At 40.8% G+C, this 20517-nt stretch overlaps 1 protein-coding gene across 5 annotated transcripts in view; it reads left to right on the top strand.

Annotated features, from left to right (window-relative positions):
* The first annotated feature begins 125 nt into the window (after window positions 1-125).
* LOC147144667 (uncharacterized) overlaps window positions 126-20517 on the top strand; it is a 21585-nt gene continuing 1193 nt past the window's right edge. The window contains exons 1-26 of one of the 5 annotated variants that reach the window (XM_086036659.1): window positions 126-298; window positions 540-623; window positions 817-928; window positions 3321-3540; window positions 3767-3931; window positions 4472-4576; window positions 4664-4744; window positions 4933-5031; window positions 7479-8357; window positions 8809-8862; window positions 9380-9486; window positions 9648-10280; window positions 11094-11225; window positions 12700-12886; window positions 12995-13069; window positions 13135-13257; window positions 14106-14249; window positions 14811-14894; window positions 14957-15025; window positions 15102-15361; window positions 15594-15752; window positions 16756-16915; window positions 17771-17873; window positions 17958-18221; window positions 18319-18385; window positions 19206-19307. In XM_086036659.1, the coding sequence (XP_085892785.1) occupies window positions 545-623; window positions 817-928; window positions 3321-3540; window positions 3767-3931; window positions 4472-4576; window positions 4664-4744; window positions 4933-5031; window positions 7479-8357; window positions 8809-8862; window positions 9380-9486; window positions 9648-10280; window positions 11094-11225; window positions 12700-12886; window positions 12995-13069; window positions 13135-13257; window positions 14106-14249; window positions 14811-14894; window positions 14957-15025; window positions 15102-15361; window positions 15594-15752; window positions 16756-16915; window positions 17771-17873; window positions 17958-18221; window positions 18319-18385; window positions 19206-19307 (4463 nt within the window). In that variant the 5' untranslated portion in view covers window positions 126-298; window positions 540-544. Of the gene's footprint in view, window positions 299-525; window positions 624-816; window positions 929-3320; window positions 3541-3766; window positions 3932-4471; window positions 4577-4663; window positions 4745-4932; window positions 5032-7478; window positions 8358-8808; window positions 8863-9379; window positions 9487-9647; window positions 10281-11093; window positions 11226-12699; window positions 12887-12994; window positions 13070-13134; window positions 13258-14105; window positions 14250-14810; window positions 14895-14956; window positions 15026-15101; window positions 15362-15593; window positions 15753-16755; window positions 16916-17770; window positions 17874-17957; window positions 18222-18318; window positions 18386-19205; window positions 19308-20517 lie in introns of all 5 variants that reach the window. The other 4 variants (XM_086036660.1, XM_086036658.1, XM_086036661.1 and 1 more) reach the window with 4 other exon arrangements.

The raw sequence follows: 20517 nt of genomic DNA, 5'->3' as shown, positions 1-20517 counted from the left end.
AACTAGTAATTTCGTGACTTTCGTTTGTTCATAAATAAACAGACGACTTGGCGGATGTAAACGAGAGAGAATATGTATTTATTTATTTATTAATTATTTTTTAACGGAGTTTCCTGAATGTCTCACGCGGCCCAGCCAATAACAGCACATTTCTTGCCGTCAACGGGAAACCAGGGAAGAGTCCTTGGAGATGTTCCTATTAGTATAAGCTTCTCATTTTGGGTCCTTAGCATAAACAATGCCCGCGCTACTGAGCTGACAGAATCTGGAGGGGCAAAGGCAGTCAGACAGTTTGAAGGTAAGCTCCTTTGCTATCCATAAGCTTTCTTTTTTGATCTGCTTAGCTAGCCGCTAAATGGCGCCTAGCTAAGTTCAATGTATTTGAGACGCTTTCCATTCTACGGATTCATGCGCCTTGTATATAAGTTCATCTAAGCATTACCCTGAATGTTATTTACATGTTGACCCCGGATACATTTTTTACATTAGTGTATTAATATCATAACACGTTCTTTTGACACTTAGATTTCTACCCGCAGTAATCATGAGTGCGCCTATGGTCATTGGAGACCAGCTCATCCTTGAAGAGGACTTTGATGAAAATTACATTCCCTCTGACCAAGGTACACAGGATACGTTTTTAAAATGGTATACTACACCGAATGCTGTCATAATGCTCCAACATTGGAGATAAATACGAAAAATGTATTTATTGGTCTTTTTTTTTTTTGGTCATGTCTGTGTTTTACATATCATGAATTCCTTCTTTTATTTGAACCTTCACTCTTTAATGTGTTATTTTCCCCATCTTGTCAGAGATCAGAGAATATGCAAAGGAGATAGGCATTGATCTTGACAATGAGACGGAGCTCATGTGGCTGGCCAGGGAGGGTATTGTTGCCCCTCTTCCACCGGAGTGGAAGCCTTGGTAAGTCAGGCGATGTACAACAGTAAAGTTGTTATGAGATTGTGTCAGCGATTAAAACGTAAAAAATAAAAATCCGTGAAAAGATACAGGGGTGGGGCATTTAAGTTAGTAATAAAATAAATTTGTACTGTATTGTATACAGGGCAGGCATAACCATGGTGCAGTGAAAGATGATTTTAAATTACTGTGTACTTTTGAGATCGGTGTTCAGGTGGTGACTTAGGTTGAAGTCTTTCATGGCTGAGGCCGTCTTTAAGCAGAAAGGTTTGCCTCTTATTTTACCTGAAATACACAGATTCCTTGACCTAATTTACTCCTGGCAGTCAGAAACTGCTGTGTGTTTTTCTCCGATGCAGAAGTACAGTCTTGGCATTGGAGGTGCTCTTGCCTCTTCTGCGGTGTAGTGGTGAACATCACAACTTTAAACTACAGTACACATTTTAGTTAAAAAAATTAAGTGAGGGCCGCCAGTTTCCCATCACTGTCCTATGGGATTAATCAAGTATATACATACAGTATCTATATATATATATCTACCTACCTACCAATCAAAGCAATACCTTAGCTTTATATACGTATTTTGTAGCCAGTGCCACTGAATGGAGTCGTGGTTCCCTTGCCTGACTTCAGTCCAGTTGTAAATGTGAATGGTTTCTGTCTCTTTGTGACTTGTGAATGTCTGACAACCAATCCAAAGTGTAGTCTGCCTTTCACCCTTGGCATATGCTAATTCACAATTGACACAGCCCATGTCATTGGCCAGCATTACTTCTTACTTTCTGCACCGGGTGGTCAGCAGGGGAAGAGAAGAAGAAATTCCTTGTCATCTCTCTTTATTTCCTTTTCGCCAATAACATTTATTTCATTGCAGCGACATTTCTTTTCATAGTGCCCCGATGAAAAAGGATAATCCAGTTATAGTAGCAAATAGTGATAGTTTTCTCCATTTTCTGCTCCATTGCAAGGTCATCTCAGTACAGAATGCTCTTTTTTTCGGTTTGAATGTGAAGCTGAAGTGGCTCTGCTGTTATTCAATGTTGGAGCAGATATGTTTGCTTGGGATACAGAGCCGCTCGCCATTCCCCCTAAAAGTTTTTTTAAATCCTTCATTTTTTTGCTTCGTCACTTGACTAGTTTTATTTCTAAATAAATATCATTAATGTGAACATAATATATAATTTAGGAGCATATTCTTACGTACACTGGTAGATTGTTTTTTATGTTGAAATGAATTCAAGGTAAAGAATGTCAAAGTGGCCCTTGCATTGTTTGATTTTTCTGTCTGCGGCCCTTGGAAAAAAAATGTTTGGACAATCCTGCTGTAGTTGTGCATATAAAGGGTAACCACATCAAGAGTGTGAAGCCATCACTATAAATGTATTGGATGGTAAGGTAGCATCTGGTCAAGGACTGACTAGACATCTGAGAGTGGCAGTGCCGGCGCATATACTGTCGATCTTTCTTTACCATCTGCAGGGAAGTGTCAGCAGCAGGCCACCAACAAGCGTTTCTTGTTGTTGTACACAGAATTCTGAGTTAAATTTATCTTTCTATCTACAGTATATATTCTTTTAGACGTCCCCAATATTTTCATGTGAGTTGCGTAAAATTGAATGAAACAGCTGATTTCATTCCATGTTGTCTTATAAATGTCTGCACCGTCTTGTGAATTTCTGTTTAAAACAAAAGACATACACAAAATTCAATGTGTTTGGACCATTTTTAAATGGGTCTTGAAGCACTCCATAATATTTCTGTACCTCAAAAGTTTAGGTTGTTATAAGTTAACTAGAGGTATCAAAACTAGAGGTATCAAAAGTAATCAACAGCTATTTTAAGAATCGAGTAATCGTTGAGAGTATTGTTGAACTTAAAATTGTCCGAATCCTCTGATTTCAGCCTCTCGACAGTATTTATTCTCTGATTTTTGTAGCCTTTAATGAAATGTGATTGATTATGGTTTGTGTTTAATCAAAAGAAGACATTTACAGTACACACATCTGGTTTTATTCTGGAAACCAATGACCGAACCAGTAACTGAATTAGTTTTTAAAAAAAAAAGAAAAAAGAATGCTCAGTTTAACATAAATCCATGTCATGTGATCTTGCTTAATTGTTGTTTAGTTGTTTTCAATCACTAAACAATACCAAATTAACAAAATATTTGATAACATCTCTAGAGTTAACCAAAATGCTATTTCCCTTTAGTATTGACCCCCTTGGGTAAAACCAGAATCACAGCAACCGATAGATTTTGATCAATACAAAAAGTTGGTTAGTGTGCAACACCACGGTATCTGAAAATGAAACTTTGATCTTAAGGCAAAAATTACTCCGATAAGATAACTCATTGTTCTGTCATCTTTGTGTCATCTCTTGATACCCGCTGCAGCCAAGATGTTACAGGGGACATCTACTATTACAACTTCTCTTCTGGTGAGTCCACTTGGGATCACCCCTGTGATGAGTACTACCGCCGCCTCGTTATCCAAGAACGTGAACACATGCAGTGCACTGCTGCTTCCGGGACCTCGGGGCCCAAGAAGAAGAAGAAGAAGAAAGAAAAGAATGAGAAAAAAGATAAAAAGAAGAAGGATTCAGCCAAAAGTGGAGTGAGTGGTTCCCCAATTTTCATTACTGCAGAATACCATACATTGAGCAATACTAAGAAATACTTTTTACCTTAATTTTTCAATGTTGAAGAAACAGAAGTAAAAAAAAAGAAAAAATCAAACCAGTCAAAGGTTTTGGGAGGCAAACCATCATTGCCAAAAACAAAATCATGACATGTATGTGTGGAAACATCTGACCTTGTAATTGTTGCCCTCTATCTCGTAGGGCCTGGCTTCAACATTGGGATCTTTGCCACCTCCATTAGGAAGCCTGGCTCCTCTTGGTGGTTTAGATGCTCCTGTCCTCGGTCCAATCTCTGGATCTGCATTTCCACGCGCTCTCGGGTCTGGGGGACTGGAACCCTTCAAAGCATCTCCTGGGCCTCTTGGGGTAATCCATAATAAATTATATGATGGAGTTACAGTGAAACCTCCAAATGCAAATGGCAAAAAGAAATTACAATTTGGAGTTCAGCCCAATGTTTACTGATGGGTGAAAGAGGAAAATATGATGATTACCATAGAACTGGGAATGGAATTAACTCCAATGTAGGAAAGCAAGCCGCTGGCCATTACTAAATGAGCAATACAAATAATATATATGTAGCAATTACAAACACAAATACATGTATTTTACTGTCAAGTGCCTTCCGCTTTACTTTTTTTGACTTATAATTTGAGATTTAGTGTTGTGCCTTCACTATCCCCAAATTCAACAAGTTTCCTTAAAATGAACATCTGCTTGGTTAAAATGTTCCGATTTTTTTGGGGGGGTGATTTGGCATGGAACGACCCAATTGTGTTTTGCGGTTAACGTCCTTTTTACTCAAAAAGTACTCAGAAAGTACTGAATACTTTTATTTTATGCGTATGGGTGTGTTTATTTCAAGACTCAGCACTTGGTGTTAATTTTGATTTCCCTCCTTGTCAGGTACTCCGTAACAGTGGTGCTACAAGTGTTTTAAGCTCCAGGAAAGAAGAAAAAGTGTATCTTAGCATGCCTGGTTTTGATGATGATGAAATCTTGGAAAATGAGGTGCAGTACAAATATTAAGTATTAACCGTATTGACATTTGCAGTTACGGTTCTTCTGACATTTTTATTTTGTTTTTTTGTTTTTTAGTCAAGTCAACCGTCTTCAGACCAGCAACTGATGAACCTCCACCTGGATCTGGATGACCTCAGAGGGGGCATACAATACGAGGTACACTAAGATCCAGAAATATTTTTGTTGTGTTACACTTGAACCTGTCTGTGGCCTTGTCAGCAATAACAGGACTTTTTGTTTTGTTTTAATGATTGGCTTGATTTACCTGATAGTGTTTCCCCTTTTCCACCTTATTTTCAAACTGAATCTGTTTCTTACGTGTGTGTGGTGCGTGTGTGGGACAGGACAGTGACGCTAGTGCTGCAGCTCGTGCAGAGGAAAGGACTGAACCAGAAATGCAGGACATATCTGGAGGCCAGAGCTCTGAACCACCATCACGACAGGTACGCTCATAGAGACATGCGCAAACACCAAATTGTTGTTCTGATTCTTTTTTTCTTTCTTCTTTTTTTTTGTGGGTGGGGGGGGGCACTCTTCTTCATTTTTCATTCCACTTTTTTTGTATGTGTCATCATTTTGGGGATGACATTTTTATAAGTCATCTCAAGCATAGTCATAGCTATTATTTCCAACATACACTATTCACACAGACTTAGGGATATTAATATAGTGAAATTTCTGTATGAATTCAAAATGCACTCTCATCTTTACCGGTTAATTTAATTTGACCACTAAAAACTTAAATACACGTCCACTTGTTCAATATTTCAATACTCTTAGTGCAACTTTCTGTTCTCTCACAAGGACCTGAATGTCAAATCTCACAACGGGTGTTAACTACCGGCATTGTGAAGTTTGCAGCTTTTTTCTATTCCTTGTTAGAGAACAGAAAATCATGCAAGAAGTACTGAAACAGCTGGATATGTGCATTAAAGAGTTTTGGAAATTTCACCCAAAAGCCGAACATCCCTATCGTTTCGGGAATAATGGTGGATTTCGCCTAAGACGATGCATCTTTGCCAAAAAAGGTTCTGAACCTTTTTTTTTCCCCCTAAAATGGTCTCATGCTGTCATTTGCCCAATGGTGGAGGAACAGTGTCTAAGAAAATCCAAATTTAATCAATTATTAATTATTGGTTATACTTTCTCCAGCTTCCCCTCTCACTATAGGAAACGAAATATCCAACATCTTTGCTATTTACTGTCTTTTTTCTCGTTAGCCACACCTCACCCTTGGAAAAGACCCTCATTCATACACAGCGCTTAGCAAATTGATGAGACCACCTTCCAATATAAGGTTAATATGTCACAGCTGCTCTAAACCAGTGGCATTATGTTGTTGTCTCTATAGTGGCTAATGCACTTGTATGTAGAAGCATCTAAAAGAAAATAAAACTGAGGAAAATAGTAAAGCCCTTTATTATTTCTTTATCAAGATGTTCAATTATAGTTATTGACATTCCCGAACAGAAAGAAGTAATTTTAATGGTTGAATGCTGTGCTTGCTTAATTTCTGGCTACTTACAAAAGAAGTACATTTGGGTATAAAGAGGTGAATTTAGTTTGAAATTTGTCGTTTGCGTTCAAAATTTGAAAATGTCAAGGAGATTATATTATAGCATGATTTTTTTTTTTTTTATATATACAGAAATGCTTAAACTAGGATGCATTTATTTTAAGATCACTTCTGGAATAGTTTTATTGTCAGAAAACTCCAACGCTTGCTATTCCAACTTTCGTCAGCATTTATTAGCATCAGTAACCATCACATGTTGTCTCTGTTTCTACTTTTGGTAAAATTGTAAATGTCTTTTACAAGGTCAAAACCTTTTCACCATTCTCTAATTGAATCATCTTTTCATCTTATCCTCCTGTGTATCTTTCTTTCATCTCTCCCTCTTTTGTTCTTTTGTGATATTTGCACCATGACCCGGGATGTGTTTGAGTAGCTTCTGTGCTGCTGGGATCTATCCTATGGGCATGGCTGTCACTGTGCCTTCCTCTTTGTCCTCCTCTCTACCTACTGTCACTGTTACTGTTTTGCCATCTGAATTCCAACAGCATGCGCTTCGTCGTGTTCCTTTTATTCATAGTTCTTATTAAGTTAGGCCCTTTTCAAATTACACCATGATTGTGGGCCTGTGTTCACGGCAGGATCTTTAATGGTTTATCAACATCAGTACCGTAAAATTCCGACTATAAACCGCAATCTTTTCCACTCAATTTAATCATCCTCTTGAAGGGGAAGTCAACCAAAACAGTTTTTTTCCAAGAATATCTTCTATGCAAGACCACTAGTTGGAACAAGGCATTCTGATAAATATTGCGTTTGTGGAATAAGAGTTAATCCACTCGTTTTTAGCCAACTCTGGGGGCGGCCATTTTGTCGCTTCTGTCGACTGAAAATGACATCACAACTGCTCGGGGCTTAGGTAACGACCAAATCACGGCTGGCCTGTTTTCTGATGCTGAGCCGTGATTGGTTGTTGGAGGGACGTCGTCGCGTATTAAACAAATCAACCTTTTTGCCATTTCGTCTCGCGGCAGCCAAGCATGAGCTGCGGGCGATCGTATGTTTTGATCGGCAATAAAAGGCTTTGATCGAATATTCCGATCCCGTCATTTTTCACAAAAATCGGCCGATCACGATTGGTGCCCGATCGATCGGAGCATCCCTAATGTTTTCCATGCGTACACTCTTTGTCATCTAATGTGTCTTTCAAAACGCCATCTGTCAGTCCCGCATGTGTTTGTCAAATTGTCACTGCCACTATCTTTGCATGCATGTTAAAATGATCTGACTTGTCTTTGTCGGCCTGCTTCCCTCACCACCCCTTCCTACTTTTCTCTTCCTTGTATGTGTTTGGAATGGATGCGCTGTTTACCCAAGGACTCTTTGAGGGGCCGCCGATTATCTCCTCTGGCAGTTGTGGTCGGAGGACGAGAGCCTTTTGAGAAGAGCGAGGACAAAAAAGAGGCCCAAGATAAAGATGAGGAAGCAGATGAGGAAAGTAGAGAGAAAAAAGGGGATGATGGTGACATTCACAAAGAGCGGGGGGGAGGTCACAGGACTCTAGAAAATGAGCGTAAGGAATCCAGTGATGAGGAGAGCGGCAAGAAAGGCAAAGGAGATGATGGAGGAATAGACTTTTTACTCGACCGGGAAAATTTGGACACCGAATGTGACAACGATGGCAGAACTGAAAGAGTCCGGCATGATGAGATCTTCGAGAGGGAGAAGATGGAGTGTGCAGAGGCGATAGAGGAAGAAGATATGCAGGAGAAAGAGGAAGCCGATAGTCTTGTTGAGGATTCCCAAAATAATGACACAGATGTGAAGGAAACTGACCCTGATGGAGTTGTGCTCAAGAGTACCGCAGATGATTATGGTGGACAACACAGCGGAGAGGAGGAGGAGGAGGAGGAGGAGGAGGACGGTGAAAGTCCCGGCGATTTGGAGCGATGCTCCCTCAGCCAGAGAAAATTGACAGACGGTGAAGACGAGGCGTTGGAGAGTTGTTTAGCTAGTGATGATGGAGGAACGCCGTGGGAGAAAAAAGAGTTGAAAGGCGACTCAGATACCCAAAAGGCTCAGTCAGCATCTCTGAATGAGGGGGAGGAGGAGGCCATGGAGATTTTTGAGATGACAACCACTCAATCTGCCCAGCGCGGCAAGAACGAAAGACGGGGTGTCCTTGCAGTGTGCGACCAAAAGAGCAACGCTGGCAAGATGGAGAGTGTGAATAATAAGCCCCCCCTTCCTTCAGAGGTAGGGTTTGCTATTAAATCTCTGTGTGGCTGTGTGCTCGCATGATATGTTGCTAACTTACCCTATCCACTGTAAGCATGTGGTGCCCGTTTCCCAAATCCGACCCCAGGTAGATAATTACAATGCAGGCTGTTCATAGTTAAGCTTTTTGTTTGTTAGTTTGTTGTATGTTTTGTTAACGTGTTATATACAGCCAGAGACCGGATTCCAAATCCTTTGGCCTACTTTTCTGCACGCATGCTCACTTTGGTTTGGCCACACTTGTTGGTTTGCTCAACAGAGGCATAGCATTCGCAGCGTCAATGCTTGGTAGTGCTATGGATTCTTTAGACACTGCTTTTGTGATTATGTGCGTTGGATAAAAGCAGCAAATCCCTGTGTCCGGCAGCCGCAGTGGTTAAAGTGGTTTCTTATCAATTAAATGATTGCGTGTGTGTGTGTGTGATTGCAGCACTCTGATGCCAGCGATGACCTTAAGCAGGGCTCATCCTCCATAAATGTGAAGGTATTGTGATGAGGCAGTGTGACTTCCATCTATCCTTCACTCACTTGAATGTTATTACATGTAATTCTTTTTTTTTTTTTTTTGTCCGTCTCTGAATAAGATACAGTATATCACTCCCCCACACTAACTGCTTGACAGAGGTTTGTGCTGCAATTGAGCGACATTGTTGTTGGTCATTATAGCATTGCTGAAGCAATAAATATCTACAAATTATGGCCTAGCCTTTAAAAGGTCATGCTACAGTATATCGCAAGCAGCATAGACCGTGACTAATTTGGCTCAGTCACGTATGCTCAGTGTTAACCTGCGCTCACATTTGAAAAGTAGCACAAGCGAGAGCTAGATTTTCTGTATATCTGTCGGTAAACTCCTAAGAAGTTGGGCTGGGAAGTATTTTCTTGGTGGTTGTTTACATATTTTAACAGTGCCCTTATCAGTATGATAATAATAATAATATAGCCAGTGGTTGTGGTCAACTTGTTCGACAAGATGCTTTCTTCTGTTTTGTCTCATGAAGATGTCGGAAAAGGTTTTGGACCCTAATGATCTGTCTGGCTCTGTGAGTGCATTGGAGGATAATGATGATGATGATGATGATGAAGAAATGGAAGACGACAGGGCTAAGTATGTAAAGATGGACTATACACCCATTTTAAAAATTGATAAAAAAAAAAATCACATTTTGTGTTCTTAGAATGAATGAATGAATGAATACTGTGATGAAGGACTTATTAATAGACAAGTCATGTTAATTAATTAACATTACAAATGATCTTTCTCCATAGACATTCGAAGCCTGAAGACAAAGACAAACCTACCTCTCCAAAAGTAGACAGACTCGTTCTCCACCAATCAGGTGTTCGGAGCCAACAAACAGCAGCTGATCTCAGCTCAGCTCCGAAGCTACACAGGCCTGAAACATCGAGAGGTCGACTGGCCCGAACTTCCAACACCCAAATCAACGAAGGAGAAACTGCCACACGGAATCGTGTGAGCCTTTTGGAGGAAGACTCAAACTTTGGGATCTGGAAAAAAGAGAGTGAGGAAGAAAATGAGTGGGGGATGACTGAAAAAGAAAAGAGTCTAAACGAGAGGAGCACGGAGCAAGACAGGAAAAGTGGGGAGGCCGTTTGGGGGGTGGAGAAGTGCAAAGAGCAAATAACGGGGGAGAAGAAAAATCGATCGCTTGATCTTCAGGAGACAATGAGAAGAGAGGAAGAAGAAGAGAAGGAGCGTTTGAAAAGAGAGAAGGAGCTAAGACTATCTCTCCTCATGGAGGAGATGAAGAGAGAGGAGGAGGCTGAGAAAAAACGATTAATGGAGGAGAAGGAGCGAAGACAGTGTCTCCTCCAAGCGGAGCTGAAAGGCCAAGAACAGGAGGAGGAAAAACTTACAGAAGAGAGCGAAGAAAAACTGAGGTACTGTAGTTGTAATTATGCTCTATTAGCTGCAGGTTCTTATGAGCACTCTACACTTTCACAGCTCCTGTTTTTTTTAACACCCTCTCTTTGTTAAACTGAAATTTTGTGTGTAAAAAATCTAATACAGAAAGCGTGAAGAAGCTAACAAATTCAACACATCTTCCCCATTACCTTTTTTTTTTTCTGCTGAGCGTATTTCAAATTTAAGCCCGTATCCCACTGAGCGGCACAGGTTTGTAAGTGCGAATGTTGTTTTTTTCCTTCAAGTTCGCAACCGGTCGCAAAGATGTTCGCCAGCAGTTTTTACGCTCGCATAACAGTTTTTCTTACTGCAACGAAATTTTTAACATGTTCAAAAGAAAAGCTGTTTACAACCATTGAAACTGTTGGCGCACGTCTGGCCAACGTCTTTGCGACCGTGATTGAACCCTGATGAAAAATCAACATTCGGGCCGTGCGCAAAACACTTGCCAACCCTCGCCGCTCTGTGAGAAATGGGCTCCTATACCCAGGATGGTACAATTTGGTATTTTCACAGTGTCCAAATTACATATTAATTGTCAATGATGAAGAAACAGTGAAGTCAGTATATCACCTCTCACAATTTAAAAATATTTCTTACATTTTGGGATGGTTATTTTAGCTCAGTTTTCAGAACCCAGTTTATTTTGAGTGCTATCCAATCCAAGATGTGGAAGGTCATTGTAATATGTCGTTTACATGTTGACACCAGATTACATTTGTTGTTGGAAAAAAAAAAAAAATCGACTTTATGATCTGAGTACTTAATTTGTTTCTCTGCCGTGTCAGGGCTTTGAAAGAGCGTCTCCTGTCCAAGAGGCAAGAAGAGGAGGTAAAATTGAACAAGGAGACTGACCAGATCTTGGAGACACTGAAAGCATCTGCTTTGAAGGAAAGAGAGAGGCAGCTTCATGAGCTCAGGTCAGAGTCACTAAGGGGCGTGGGAGCAGTTCATCATTCTGCATGCAGTGATGTTTATAGTAGAAAAACACCAATTCATCTCTCACTGCTACTGCTTAAATATAATAATAATTACATCTATACTAATAAATGTATTTAACATAAAAACTGCAAAAACTTAATTTATTTTTTCCAAATTGTAAACATAATAGATGAATACTATTTCTCCATTTTAATTTTAAATGAGAAGTTCCTAGATCTAAGTAATCCCCCAAGTGTATACATCGTACTGCAACACAGTGGGATAGAGGGGGGCCAGCCTGCAAAAAAATACGGGGAAATTTGGTGGGTCCGGAGGGTTGACACCCAAAAACAAACAAAAAGAAATCTTTAGATTGAAAAAGAAAAATCTACAAATAGGTGAATTCATGGGTGCCACTTAAGGCTGCACAATATATTGAAAAAATATCGATATCGTGATAATGGCTTTCGCATATGCATATCGCAAAGACATGCAATAATTTTCTTATGGAATTGGATGCTTTTATCTCAATTTGACCAGTCAGATGCAGACTAAATGCACATCGCCACTCAATAGTTGGACATCATCTCGGGGAAAATATAATTAATTCGCTCAGAACACGTGCTTGGGTTTTGACCAAGAGTCCAAGGTTTTTTTGTTTTCTCTATTTAAAAGGTACTCCCGTACACTCAAAACAACTAATAGCTCTTTTTGGTTTTTCAGATGTATTGCAGAAATTCACTTCTGGGGTTCTCTCTATGGCATGGTTACAGCCAAAAGGTTATTTTAAAATGATGGAAATCTGATGTTTCACCTCAGTGTGAAATCTGCCTTAGGGAATTTATAGGAGTGTTGCATATAAAAAAAAGTTATGATGTCAGAAATGGAAGCAGAAATAATTAGCTCTCTAAAGCTCTTGTTCTCAGACACAATATTGTGTGTTGCCATACTCCTCGTGTGCTGCGAATAGTTTGGAGCGGCAGATCAAGTGTGATGTACACATACTGAGTGATATCATGGCCTATTCGTGGTGCTGCTACCATGACTGACAACTGAACTACCTGATGGTTGTATACGAGGTGACTACAAGTTGGCCAATGAGAGTGCAGTCAGACCATGGCAAGGTGGGACTTGAACAGAAGGGCAAGCCACAGTGCAGTCAGAGAATACATCCCAACTGGGGTAATATGAATCCCGGGTGATACGAAATTCCAGCTGGAAGCTTTTTGGTGGTCTCAGAACTTGGACATTTCCTTGGAAAATTACCCAAGAGATGAATAATACTTTTTTTTAAATTAAAATACCCTATTTCATTTTTCCAGAACTCAACTTAATGTAGAACAAGTATTCAAATGTTATAAAAGTGCGTTGTGGCACATTTACTGACAAAAGTTCACACGAAAGTAATGTACTAAAGACTTATTTGATGCAGTATTCACGTATAACTTTTTTTTTTTTTTTTTTTTTTTCAAGGGAGGAGAGTGAAGCCATGATGAAAGACTTGCGTATCACACTTGAAGAGAGAAAGGCAGCAGAGCGTGACAAGTTGGTGGCTCAGAATAAGATGGACATTGAGTGTCTGAAGGCTGAGTCAGAAGGAAAGCTGCAAGCAGAGAAAAAGAAACTCCAAGAAGAGAAGCTGAACTCTTTTAAAAAGGAGGTAGTGGATGATCTTTGTTTTTTTTTTGTTTTTTTTTTTGAAAAAACAACAATGAGCGTGTAAACTCTACATTTATGCACTGTCCGTTTTTTGTTTGTGTACTTAAAGGTCGTTTGCGCCGAGAGGCGGAGGGAGCTGGTCGGTCCACGTCCTGAACAGCAGCTAGCAGAGTACCACAGAGAGGTGGTCTATCGAAAGTCAACTCACCGTAATAAAGCTTTAAATTGACGCTTTCTTTCCCGATGCAGCTGTCCGATTTGCTTCTGGAAGTGCGGGAAGAAGTGCAACGTGACCATGAGAAGAAGCTGGAACAGCTGAGGGAGGAGCACCGGAAAGAGCTGAACAACATTAGAGAGAAACAACTGGAGGAGGTGAGAAGAATATACATGCTCTCTTATTGTGCTGAGAAATATATCTATCCAAAGCCGTCTATAATTTCAGCAGGCCTGCATTTACGATCGTGTTTCCTCACTTTTTCGCGGGTGATAATGCTTTTTAAAATACAGATTTAGGTCTTAGGCAGTACAGTCATCCTTGCGGGGGGAAGTCACCAAGCTGTAAACGCAATCGCAAAAACAAATGCTAGTAAAAGTGAAAAATAGACGGATTGACAGATGACGGATGAGTACCCAGGCTGCTGACGAATGACGGCAAACTTTAGTAAAATGCCCAACTTCTGCAAATGGCTGATGAATATTCAGTATGAGGGCGGAGTCGGACAGTTTCATTGGTCCGCTGTTGAGGTTGTTTGGTGATTTCATTGGTCAGCAGCTCTATAGGAAAATCTATTGGCGACTGATACCCGTCAGTAAAAATTCATAAATAAACCGCTTCAAATTAAAAGCTGCATGGTTCAAAGAGTAGGACAAAAGTAGTGGCTTATAGCCCGGAAAATATGGTAATAACCACGGGTGTGCGTTTATTGATTGTAAGTACATTTTATGTATGTATGTAGCACTTCCTACGATGATGTCTCGCAACGTACTTTAAAATACATAGTCTCAAATCAAAACAGACAGAAGTCCTGCTGGAATGCTTGCCTAAGCAAAGACAAAAGCTGAGCTCCAGCATTTTTAACCAACTGGAGCAAAAGCATGATTGAGTTCCAGTTCAAAATGAGATAACAGCATCTAAATTTCGGAGTTATCTTCAAGAATTTTATAATTCACTTTGCTGGATGCACAAGATGAACTTGAATATTTGTGTTTATTTGCGACAGGAAAGTGCCCAGAGGGGCCGCTTGCTTTCTACTCTGCAGGTTGACAGAGAGCATCTTCAGGCCTCGCACGCTCTTCAGCTGGAAAGACTCCGCAAGAAACTTGACAGCGAAATAGAGAAGGCCCAGCTGACACATTCACACAGGGTAAAATCAGTCAGACTCATGAAAATTGTATCATATGGTTAAGGACGATGTTGAACCTTTAACAAGAAGAAAGACTGACAAAGAGTCAGGATACCAAAAGACATTGAAATGGACATGCCGATGTTGGATGCAAAATGTATTATACGGGTTCCTTGGCTGACAACCGAGTTCCATTCCTACAGCAGCAACACGACATAAAAACGGATGCAAGTGGAAATGCGCCATAGTCTATCACTGACTTTCTGCTAAAGCAGTAATAAAGTCATGATTACAGAAAGTACATTCAGCTAAAACACTTGTAGGCTGTACAATACAAACCAATCAAATGAAAAATGATAATTATAGCAGGAAGTGAGAATGTGATGTCATAATCATACTCCGCTTGACAAAATAGCTCACCGCCTGCCGTTTGTAACCTTGAAATGTTTTATCTTGGTACCAATCACCTCTGAAATGAACTCAACTCCCTGGGAAAAAAAAAATGCAGAAATAAACATTTTGAAGTTATGAACGGCATGCAATTACTTCTAATGTTTTTTTTATGTTTTATTCTTCTCGCAGGAGGCAGAACTTCAGGATCTGATCAGTCAGTTGGAGTTGAGAGCAAAAGAGCTGAAGAGAGAGGAGGAAATGCTATACAGCAAGGTACAATGTGTTCATTAACTCACCGGAATCCAGCTATGTGGACTAATAATGTCCCTACTTAGACTGCAGATCTGAAGAGGAAGAGGAAGGTGCTTGGGGAGGAAGAGGAGGATACCGACAAGCGGACAGGGGTAGGTTAGGGTTTGATTACGCGGGCGAAGAAAATGAGCGACATAATTGCTAAAGATTGTATTTGTATGCTTCCAGGCCTTACACAAAGTGACCCTGGAGCGAGACCAGCTGAAGCTGGAGCTGGAGAGAACGAGGGAGGAGCAAGCTCAAGCTCAAGAACTACTCCACGTGGTGCGGGAGGAGAGGAATGAGGCCCGGCTGGAGGAGGCGAGGTCGAGGGAGGAGAGAGACAAAGTCAGAGAGGAAAACATGACGGTGAAGGAGGACAAAGAGCGACTGGAGGTCAAGGTGGCTCTACTGGAGGAACGATGCAACCGGCTCAGTCGAAGAGTCAGGTATGCTGAAATGTTCGCAGATGTAGCCATCAGAGGTGGGCAAAATTTAAACAATCCCTCATCATCATCATCATCATTTTTTTCCCCCCAGCCGAACCAAACTGTAATCATGAGTCGGGTCGGTCTGCAATTTTATTTTAACCCCGCTTCTGTCGGGGGATTTCGCCGGTCCTTCAATTTGGATTTGGAGAACATAATCGATTTCCTCTGTGTTTGACTTGATTCCTCGTAGTGAGTTGGAGATACGCGAAGGAGGATGCGCCTCCAGACAAAAGGACAAAAATAAGGTGACGTCGCCCTCCGGTCGCCAAAGGGACTCATCGCTGCACGTAGATGACCTGGAGGAACCGCTTCCGTCCACTGCACCGGACAGTAACAGCGACGTCCCTGAGTAAGTACAATACAGCCTCCATATTATTGGAACGTACTGATGATCCCTAATCTGTATTGAAAGTCTGAAATTCTATGACAGCATTCAGCATTTATACTGACCTCCAAAAGCGATGGCACAATGAGGTCAATTCCTTTATTTTTTTTGTCTGGAGACTGAAAAGAAATTGAGTTTGACATCAACAGTGGATAAGTGGTTGTTGCAAGCACAATTTATAACCAAGTAATATTCATTTTTATTTCAAGTACTGTATGTTGTCTTGATGCTCCCTGAAAATGTGGTTGTCGGTTGAAAATGCAATGTTTAAACTGAAGGGCCGCCTAAAAAAATGTTACTTCAAAAAACTTTAAGGAGTACAAGTTACAAATAATGAGATTTCAATGATTACCTTGGTAAAAAAAAAAAAAAAAAGGTTGTGAAAAGGCCTCCAAAAAGATGCCGAAAAGTCAATATTTTCGTGAGCGGAGACGTGGCTCGATCATATTGGGAAGATTTTCAACACGTGATGCTAAATTAATGTGTATCGATTCGAGAAACCCTTCATTGCGACATGGATATTTTATTGTTTAATACAACATATTGAAATATGTAAAAGTTGTGTTCCATACACTTCAATTTACATCATTCCAGAGGTAAATACCGTTAAATAAAAACTGACATTTCTTGTCTCGTAGTCATTCAGTTTGATGTCAAATGTTTTCAGTGTACAGCAATAGAAAATGGAATTGGCCTCATCATTTGATTGATGATTTAAAATATCATCCTTTTATTCTAATCACAATCTTTGTATCCCCATTTTTTTTTTTTTTAATGTGACTGAAAGTCGACAGTTTAGTTACATTGAGAATTGAAAACCCGTTTTAACCAAAGCTCAGCTAATACCAGCATTTGCTTAGTATTTGTGACATTCGGTTCAATTTTAAAAATGTATACCGATTTATATTTTTGACCGTGGGGCTATTCAAGATATTTCACTAATACAGGTGCGCGCCCGTCTGTTCAGCTTTAGCAGATTGAACGCCTCGCATTGTGCATCCATCGAGAAGACCAAACTGTTCCTGGAGAAGGAGAGCAGCCGACTAATGCAGAGGCAGACTCTGGATGTTGCCCACAGCAACTACGCTCAGCAATCCAACGGGGAGCGAAAGCTAACTCCGCAGACAGTAGGAAGTCATCCATATTCTCATTGCAGAAAGAACTGAAAATAGTCGTTTGTTGAATTAGGAGGTGGTATTTGCTGAAATCAAAAGCGATTTATTTATCATTCGCCGATAAGAGGTCCAATATTAAAATGGGCCGGTTAAGATCGTTTTGATAAAAATAGCAAATGCGACCTCTGTAATACTGCAAATTTAACAAATGACTATTTTCAGTTCTTTGCAACCTATGAAATGTTTTGAAACACAGAAAACAACAAAAGATGCATTTTTAATTTTGAAAAAAAAAAATACTGTTATCATTGGGAGGTTTATTGAAAAACAATCAGATTACCAGAGCTGGGCACTTCACCCTTTTTTGCCGGTCCGTTCTCCGTCCGCAACTTGGGTACCCTTCCGGCCGCGTCCCTCCGTCCTTATTCATAAAAATTATCGCCCAAAAGCACCCCCCAGCCCCATCCGTCCTTACGTTCAGAATTAACCAGAGGGATTGACAGCGGGAGCTGGGGGGGGGGGGACACAAAGATTGCAACACCAGATATTTATCAAACTTTACAATAATATTTCCCATTAAAGATTTTCCATCAAAACCGCACAATTGGAAGCCTTTAAGCATTCAAGGTTATCGTTTAGAGTTCCGTGTAATAAATATTGACACCGGTGTTACTTGTGTCCAACGTCTGTAAATGGTTGAAGTACATAAAGCTAAAAACAATTGTCAAACATCTGCCATTCGATTTATTTTTGGCCGATGTTTGAAGGTCCGTAATCGGCTGACAGAAAAATCGGTCGAGCCCTATAATCGTTTTTCATTTGCACAATGCCCTTGCTGAATACTTTCTCCTTCTTGATTCCATCCAGTCATTCCTTCAAGATGTGTCGCTGTCGGCCGGAGAGAAGAAGGTCACATTTGATGTTACGGATTCAGACCTCAGCAGCACTATCGACGCACCCAATGAGACAGGTGCCATCTTCTTTTGCCCAAAAACGATGACGCCTCCATTTTTCCTTCCCTAATCTCATCTGTTCCCCTGTCACTTACAAATAGGCGGTGTGATGTTTCTGGCCAAAGTCCAGGAGCTAGCAGAGTCCCAACAGCAGATCTCAGGCCAACTCAACACTGTTTTAGGTGCTCTGGGATCATTAGCCCAGAAGCGGAGCAACACAACCTCTTTAGGGCAACCTAACCCGCTCTGGAAGTCGTCGACCCAAGGCGGACCCGGTTTGACCGCCTACCCGGACAACTCCACCACGGGTGGACTGAGAAGTGCTGAGGATGTCGCACTCCGCAGATGGAGAGAGATCTTTCCCGGTATAAGCGGTCGAGCCGTTCCGCGTCGCTTGTTTGATGCGGGCAGCGCTCATTCTTGTTCAGCCTAAAGTGTTGGCTTTTGTCGCCCCACCCCCAGAAGCAGCCGCACTCAGCACCAGCACGCTGAGGACATTCACTTCACCTACATGCTATACCCCTGCTAGGTAAAGTCATCGTTCTCTTTGTGGAGTATATTGGGAGAGCGGAGGGACTTGTGAAGTGTCTCAAGTATAACGCCCGCACAACTCTTGAGCGCAAAACCACGTCTGGTTTTGGATTGTTTGTCAAGGAAAAATGACGGGAAACCATTTCAAATCAGTCTTTTATGCATAAAGGCGCGACACGTGAATAATTTGAAGTTCGATTTGGCAAAATAGAGGATAATACTCTGATTCAAGCCCGCACACAATTCGCGGTGGAATGGCGTATAATGAGGGTGGCGGACGTGTACAAAGCCCAGCTTATTCTCCCAAATCTAATATGTTTAATCATTTTTCTTTTTGTATGTGTGTGTGTGAAACTATTTCCTTGGCAGCTTTAATGACGTGCCGTTATGATGTCGCATTTTTTAAAACACGTAATTTCACATTGAAAATTACAAACTATCAACTGACTGAAACCCAAATAAGTAACCTCATCCATACAGGGAGTGCGCCCTCGTATGGGGATATCTGGTACTACAAATCCCAATCATTTGTAAGTGGAGGACCTCTTTCGACCACAACTTTTGAAACCAGTGGGCTAGAAACTCAGAACCAAACTCAACTCCCGCATGTTCAGGGCCTCTGAACATGTTTTATAAGCTTTTTGTTTTGAAAAAAGAGGTTGTGGGAGGGGTGATGGAAGAAGTTTGCCTGTGTGGTGCTGGCACCATCTCTCTTTACACCTTTTATCACTATTTTCTAGAATTTGCTCCTTTCAGTCATGACAAATGTATTCACACAAATGCCTAACACACGATGCTTTGCGATTTCCCCCCCATAGCCTGCACGTTCAAAAGTCGGTGAAAGTGGATGGCCGTAGACTGCAGAAGCTGATTGACAGCAACAAGAGGTGGCTGGAAATGCGAAAGAAGGACAACAGCATGTATCCTTTCATCACATGTTCATCCACAATGACTCACGATTGTTGCTTATGGTCTTTTACTTCAGATTTTGGACACTAAGAAGACATGATGCACGTTTTTGAAACAAATAACATACTGCAACGAATTGAGTTGTCTGTGTTGCCGTGACGTTTGTGTTTTGCCGAGTTGTGTTGTTTCCGAGGTTCCCGAATGCATCACGCCACTCGCTGCGACATATTGCATTGGATATAAGTGAATATTAATAATCGTTTTTAGTAGGGATGTTCCGATCAGTTTTTATGACACCGATACCGATCATGCATGAGTGAGATCGGCCGATACCGATTTTTCCATTTGTTTATGGTGACTTCTATTATGCAATATTATCTAAAAAAAATAAAAAATAAAAAAAACAGCCATATTATTGCCGTCATTTTGACAAAAATCTATATATATTTTCAAAAGCGTGAAGAAATACAAAATCGTAGCTGGCACAATACAACAATTACTCAGTCACAAAGATCATTGAAAAAACAGCTTTTAGTAACACAGTTTGTAACAGATCAAAAGAATCGTCAGTCTCAAAAGACTTAATTATGCAAAAAGTCAAATAAATAACATGCCACCTAAACATTGCATGGTTACGAATATAATCAAAGTAGAAAAAATAGTCACATGCAGGTTTCACTCGAATAAACTATTCAATGAGTTCCTCAATTGAAACGACTCAGGAACTCGGTTTCTTGTCTTGTGCATAGACAAACTATCTTGTGCATTTGTCAACGAGAAAAAAGTAACGCATCATGCATAACACATTTTGGAATACATATGCCTCGTTCCAACATTGTCATTAAAAGCAGTACGCGAGCGAAAAAAACACCCTCGTTAGACTCAACATCGACACGGGACTGACATCCGATCTCCATTCAACACTTGTAAAACTTAGGACAATACGTCTTTTTTTTAGGAAACTTTCGATGCGACAATACACTCTCTGCTGGAGCTGCGTCTGTGAAGTATTTGCGTCCCGGGTGCACGTAGCTAGCGAGGCTCGAAGCGGGCGAGCAGACGGCGGAATCCGGTGTCTTCCACCACCGAGAATGGTCGGTCATCAAGGCTGATAAATTTCATTATTTTCCTGGTTATTAGCGTTGCCTTTTGCCTGTCGCGCCGATATGGGTTTGAGTTGGTCAGCGTGGGCTGCGTTAGCTGCCGTTTGATTGTTGCTGC

This window comes from Filicampus tigris, chromosome 7, assembly GCF_054856515.1.
Source record: "Filicampus tigris isolate MCC_2025a chromosome 7, RoL_Ftig_1.0, whole genome shotgun sequence".
NCBI lineage: Eukaryota > Metazoa > Chordata > Actinopteri > Syngnathiformes > Syngnathidae > Filicampus > Filicampus tigris.
This window is presented reverse-complemented; position numbering and strand designations above follow the sequence as displayed.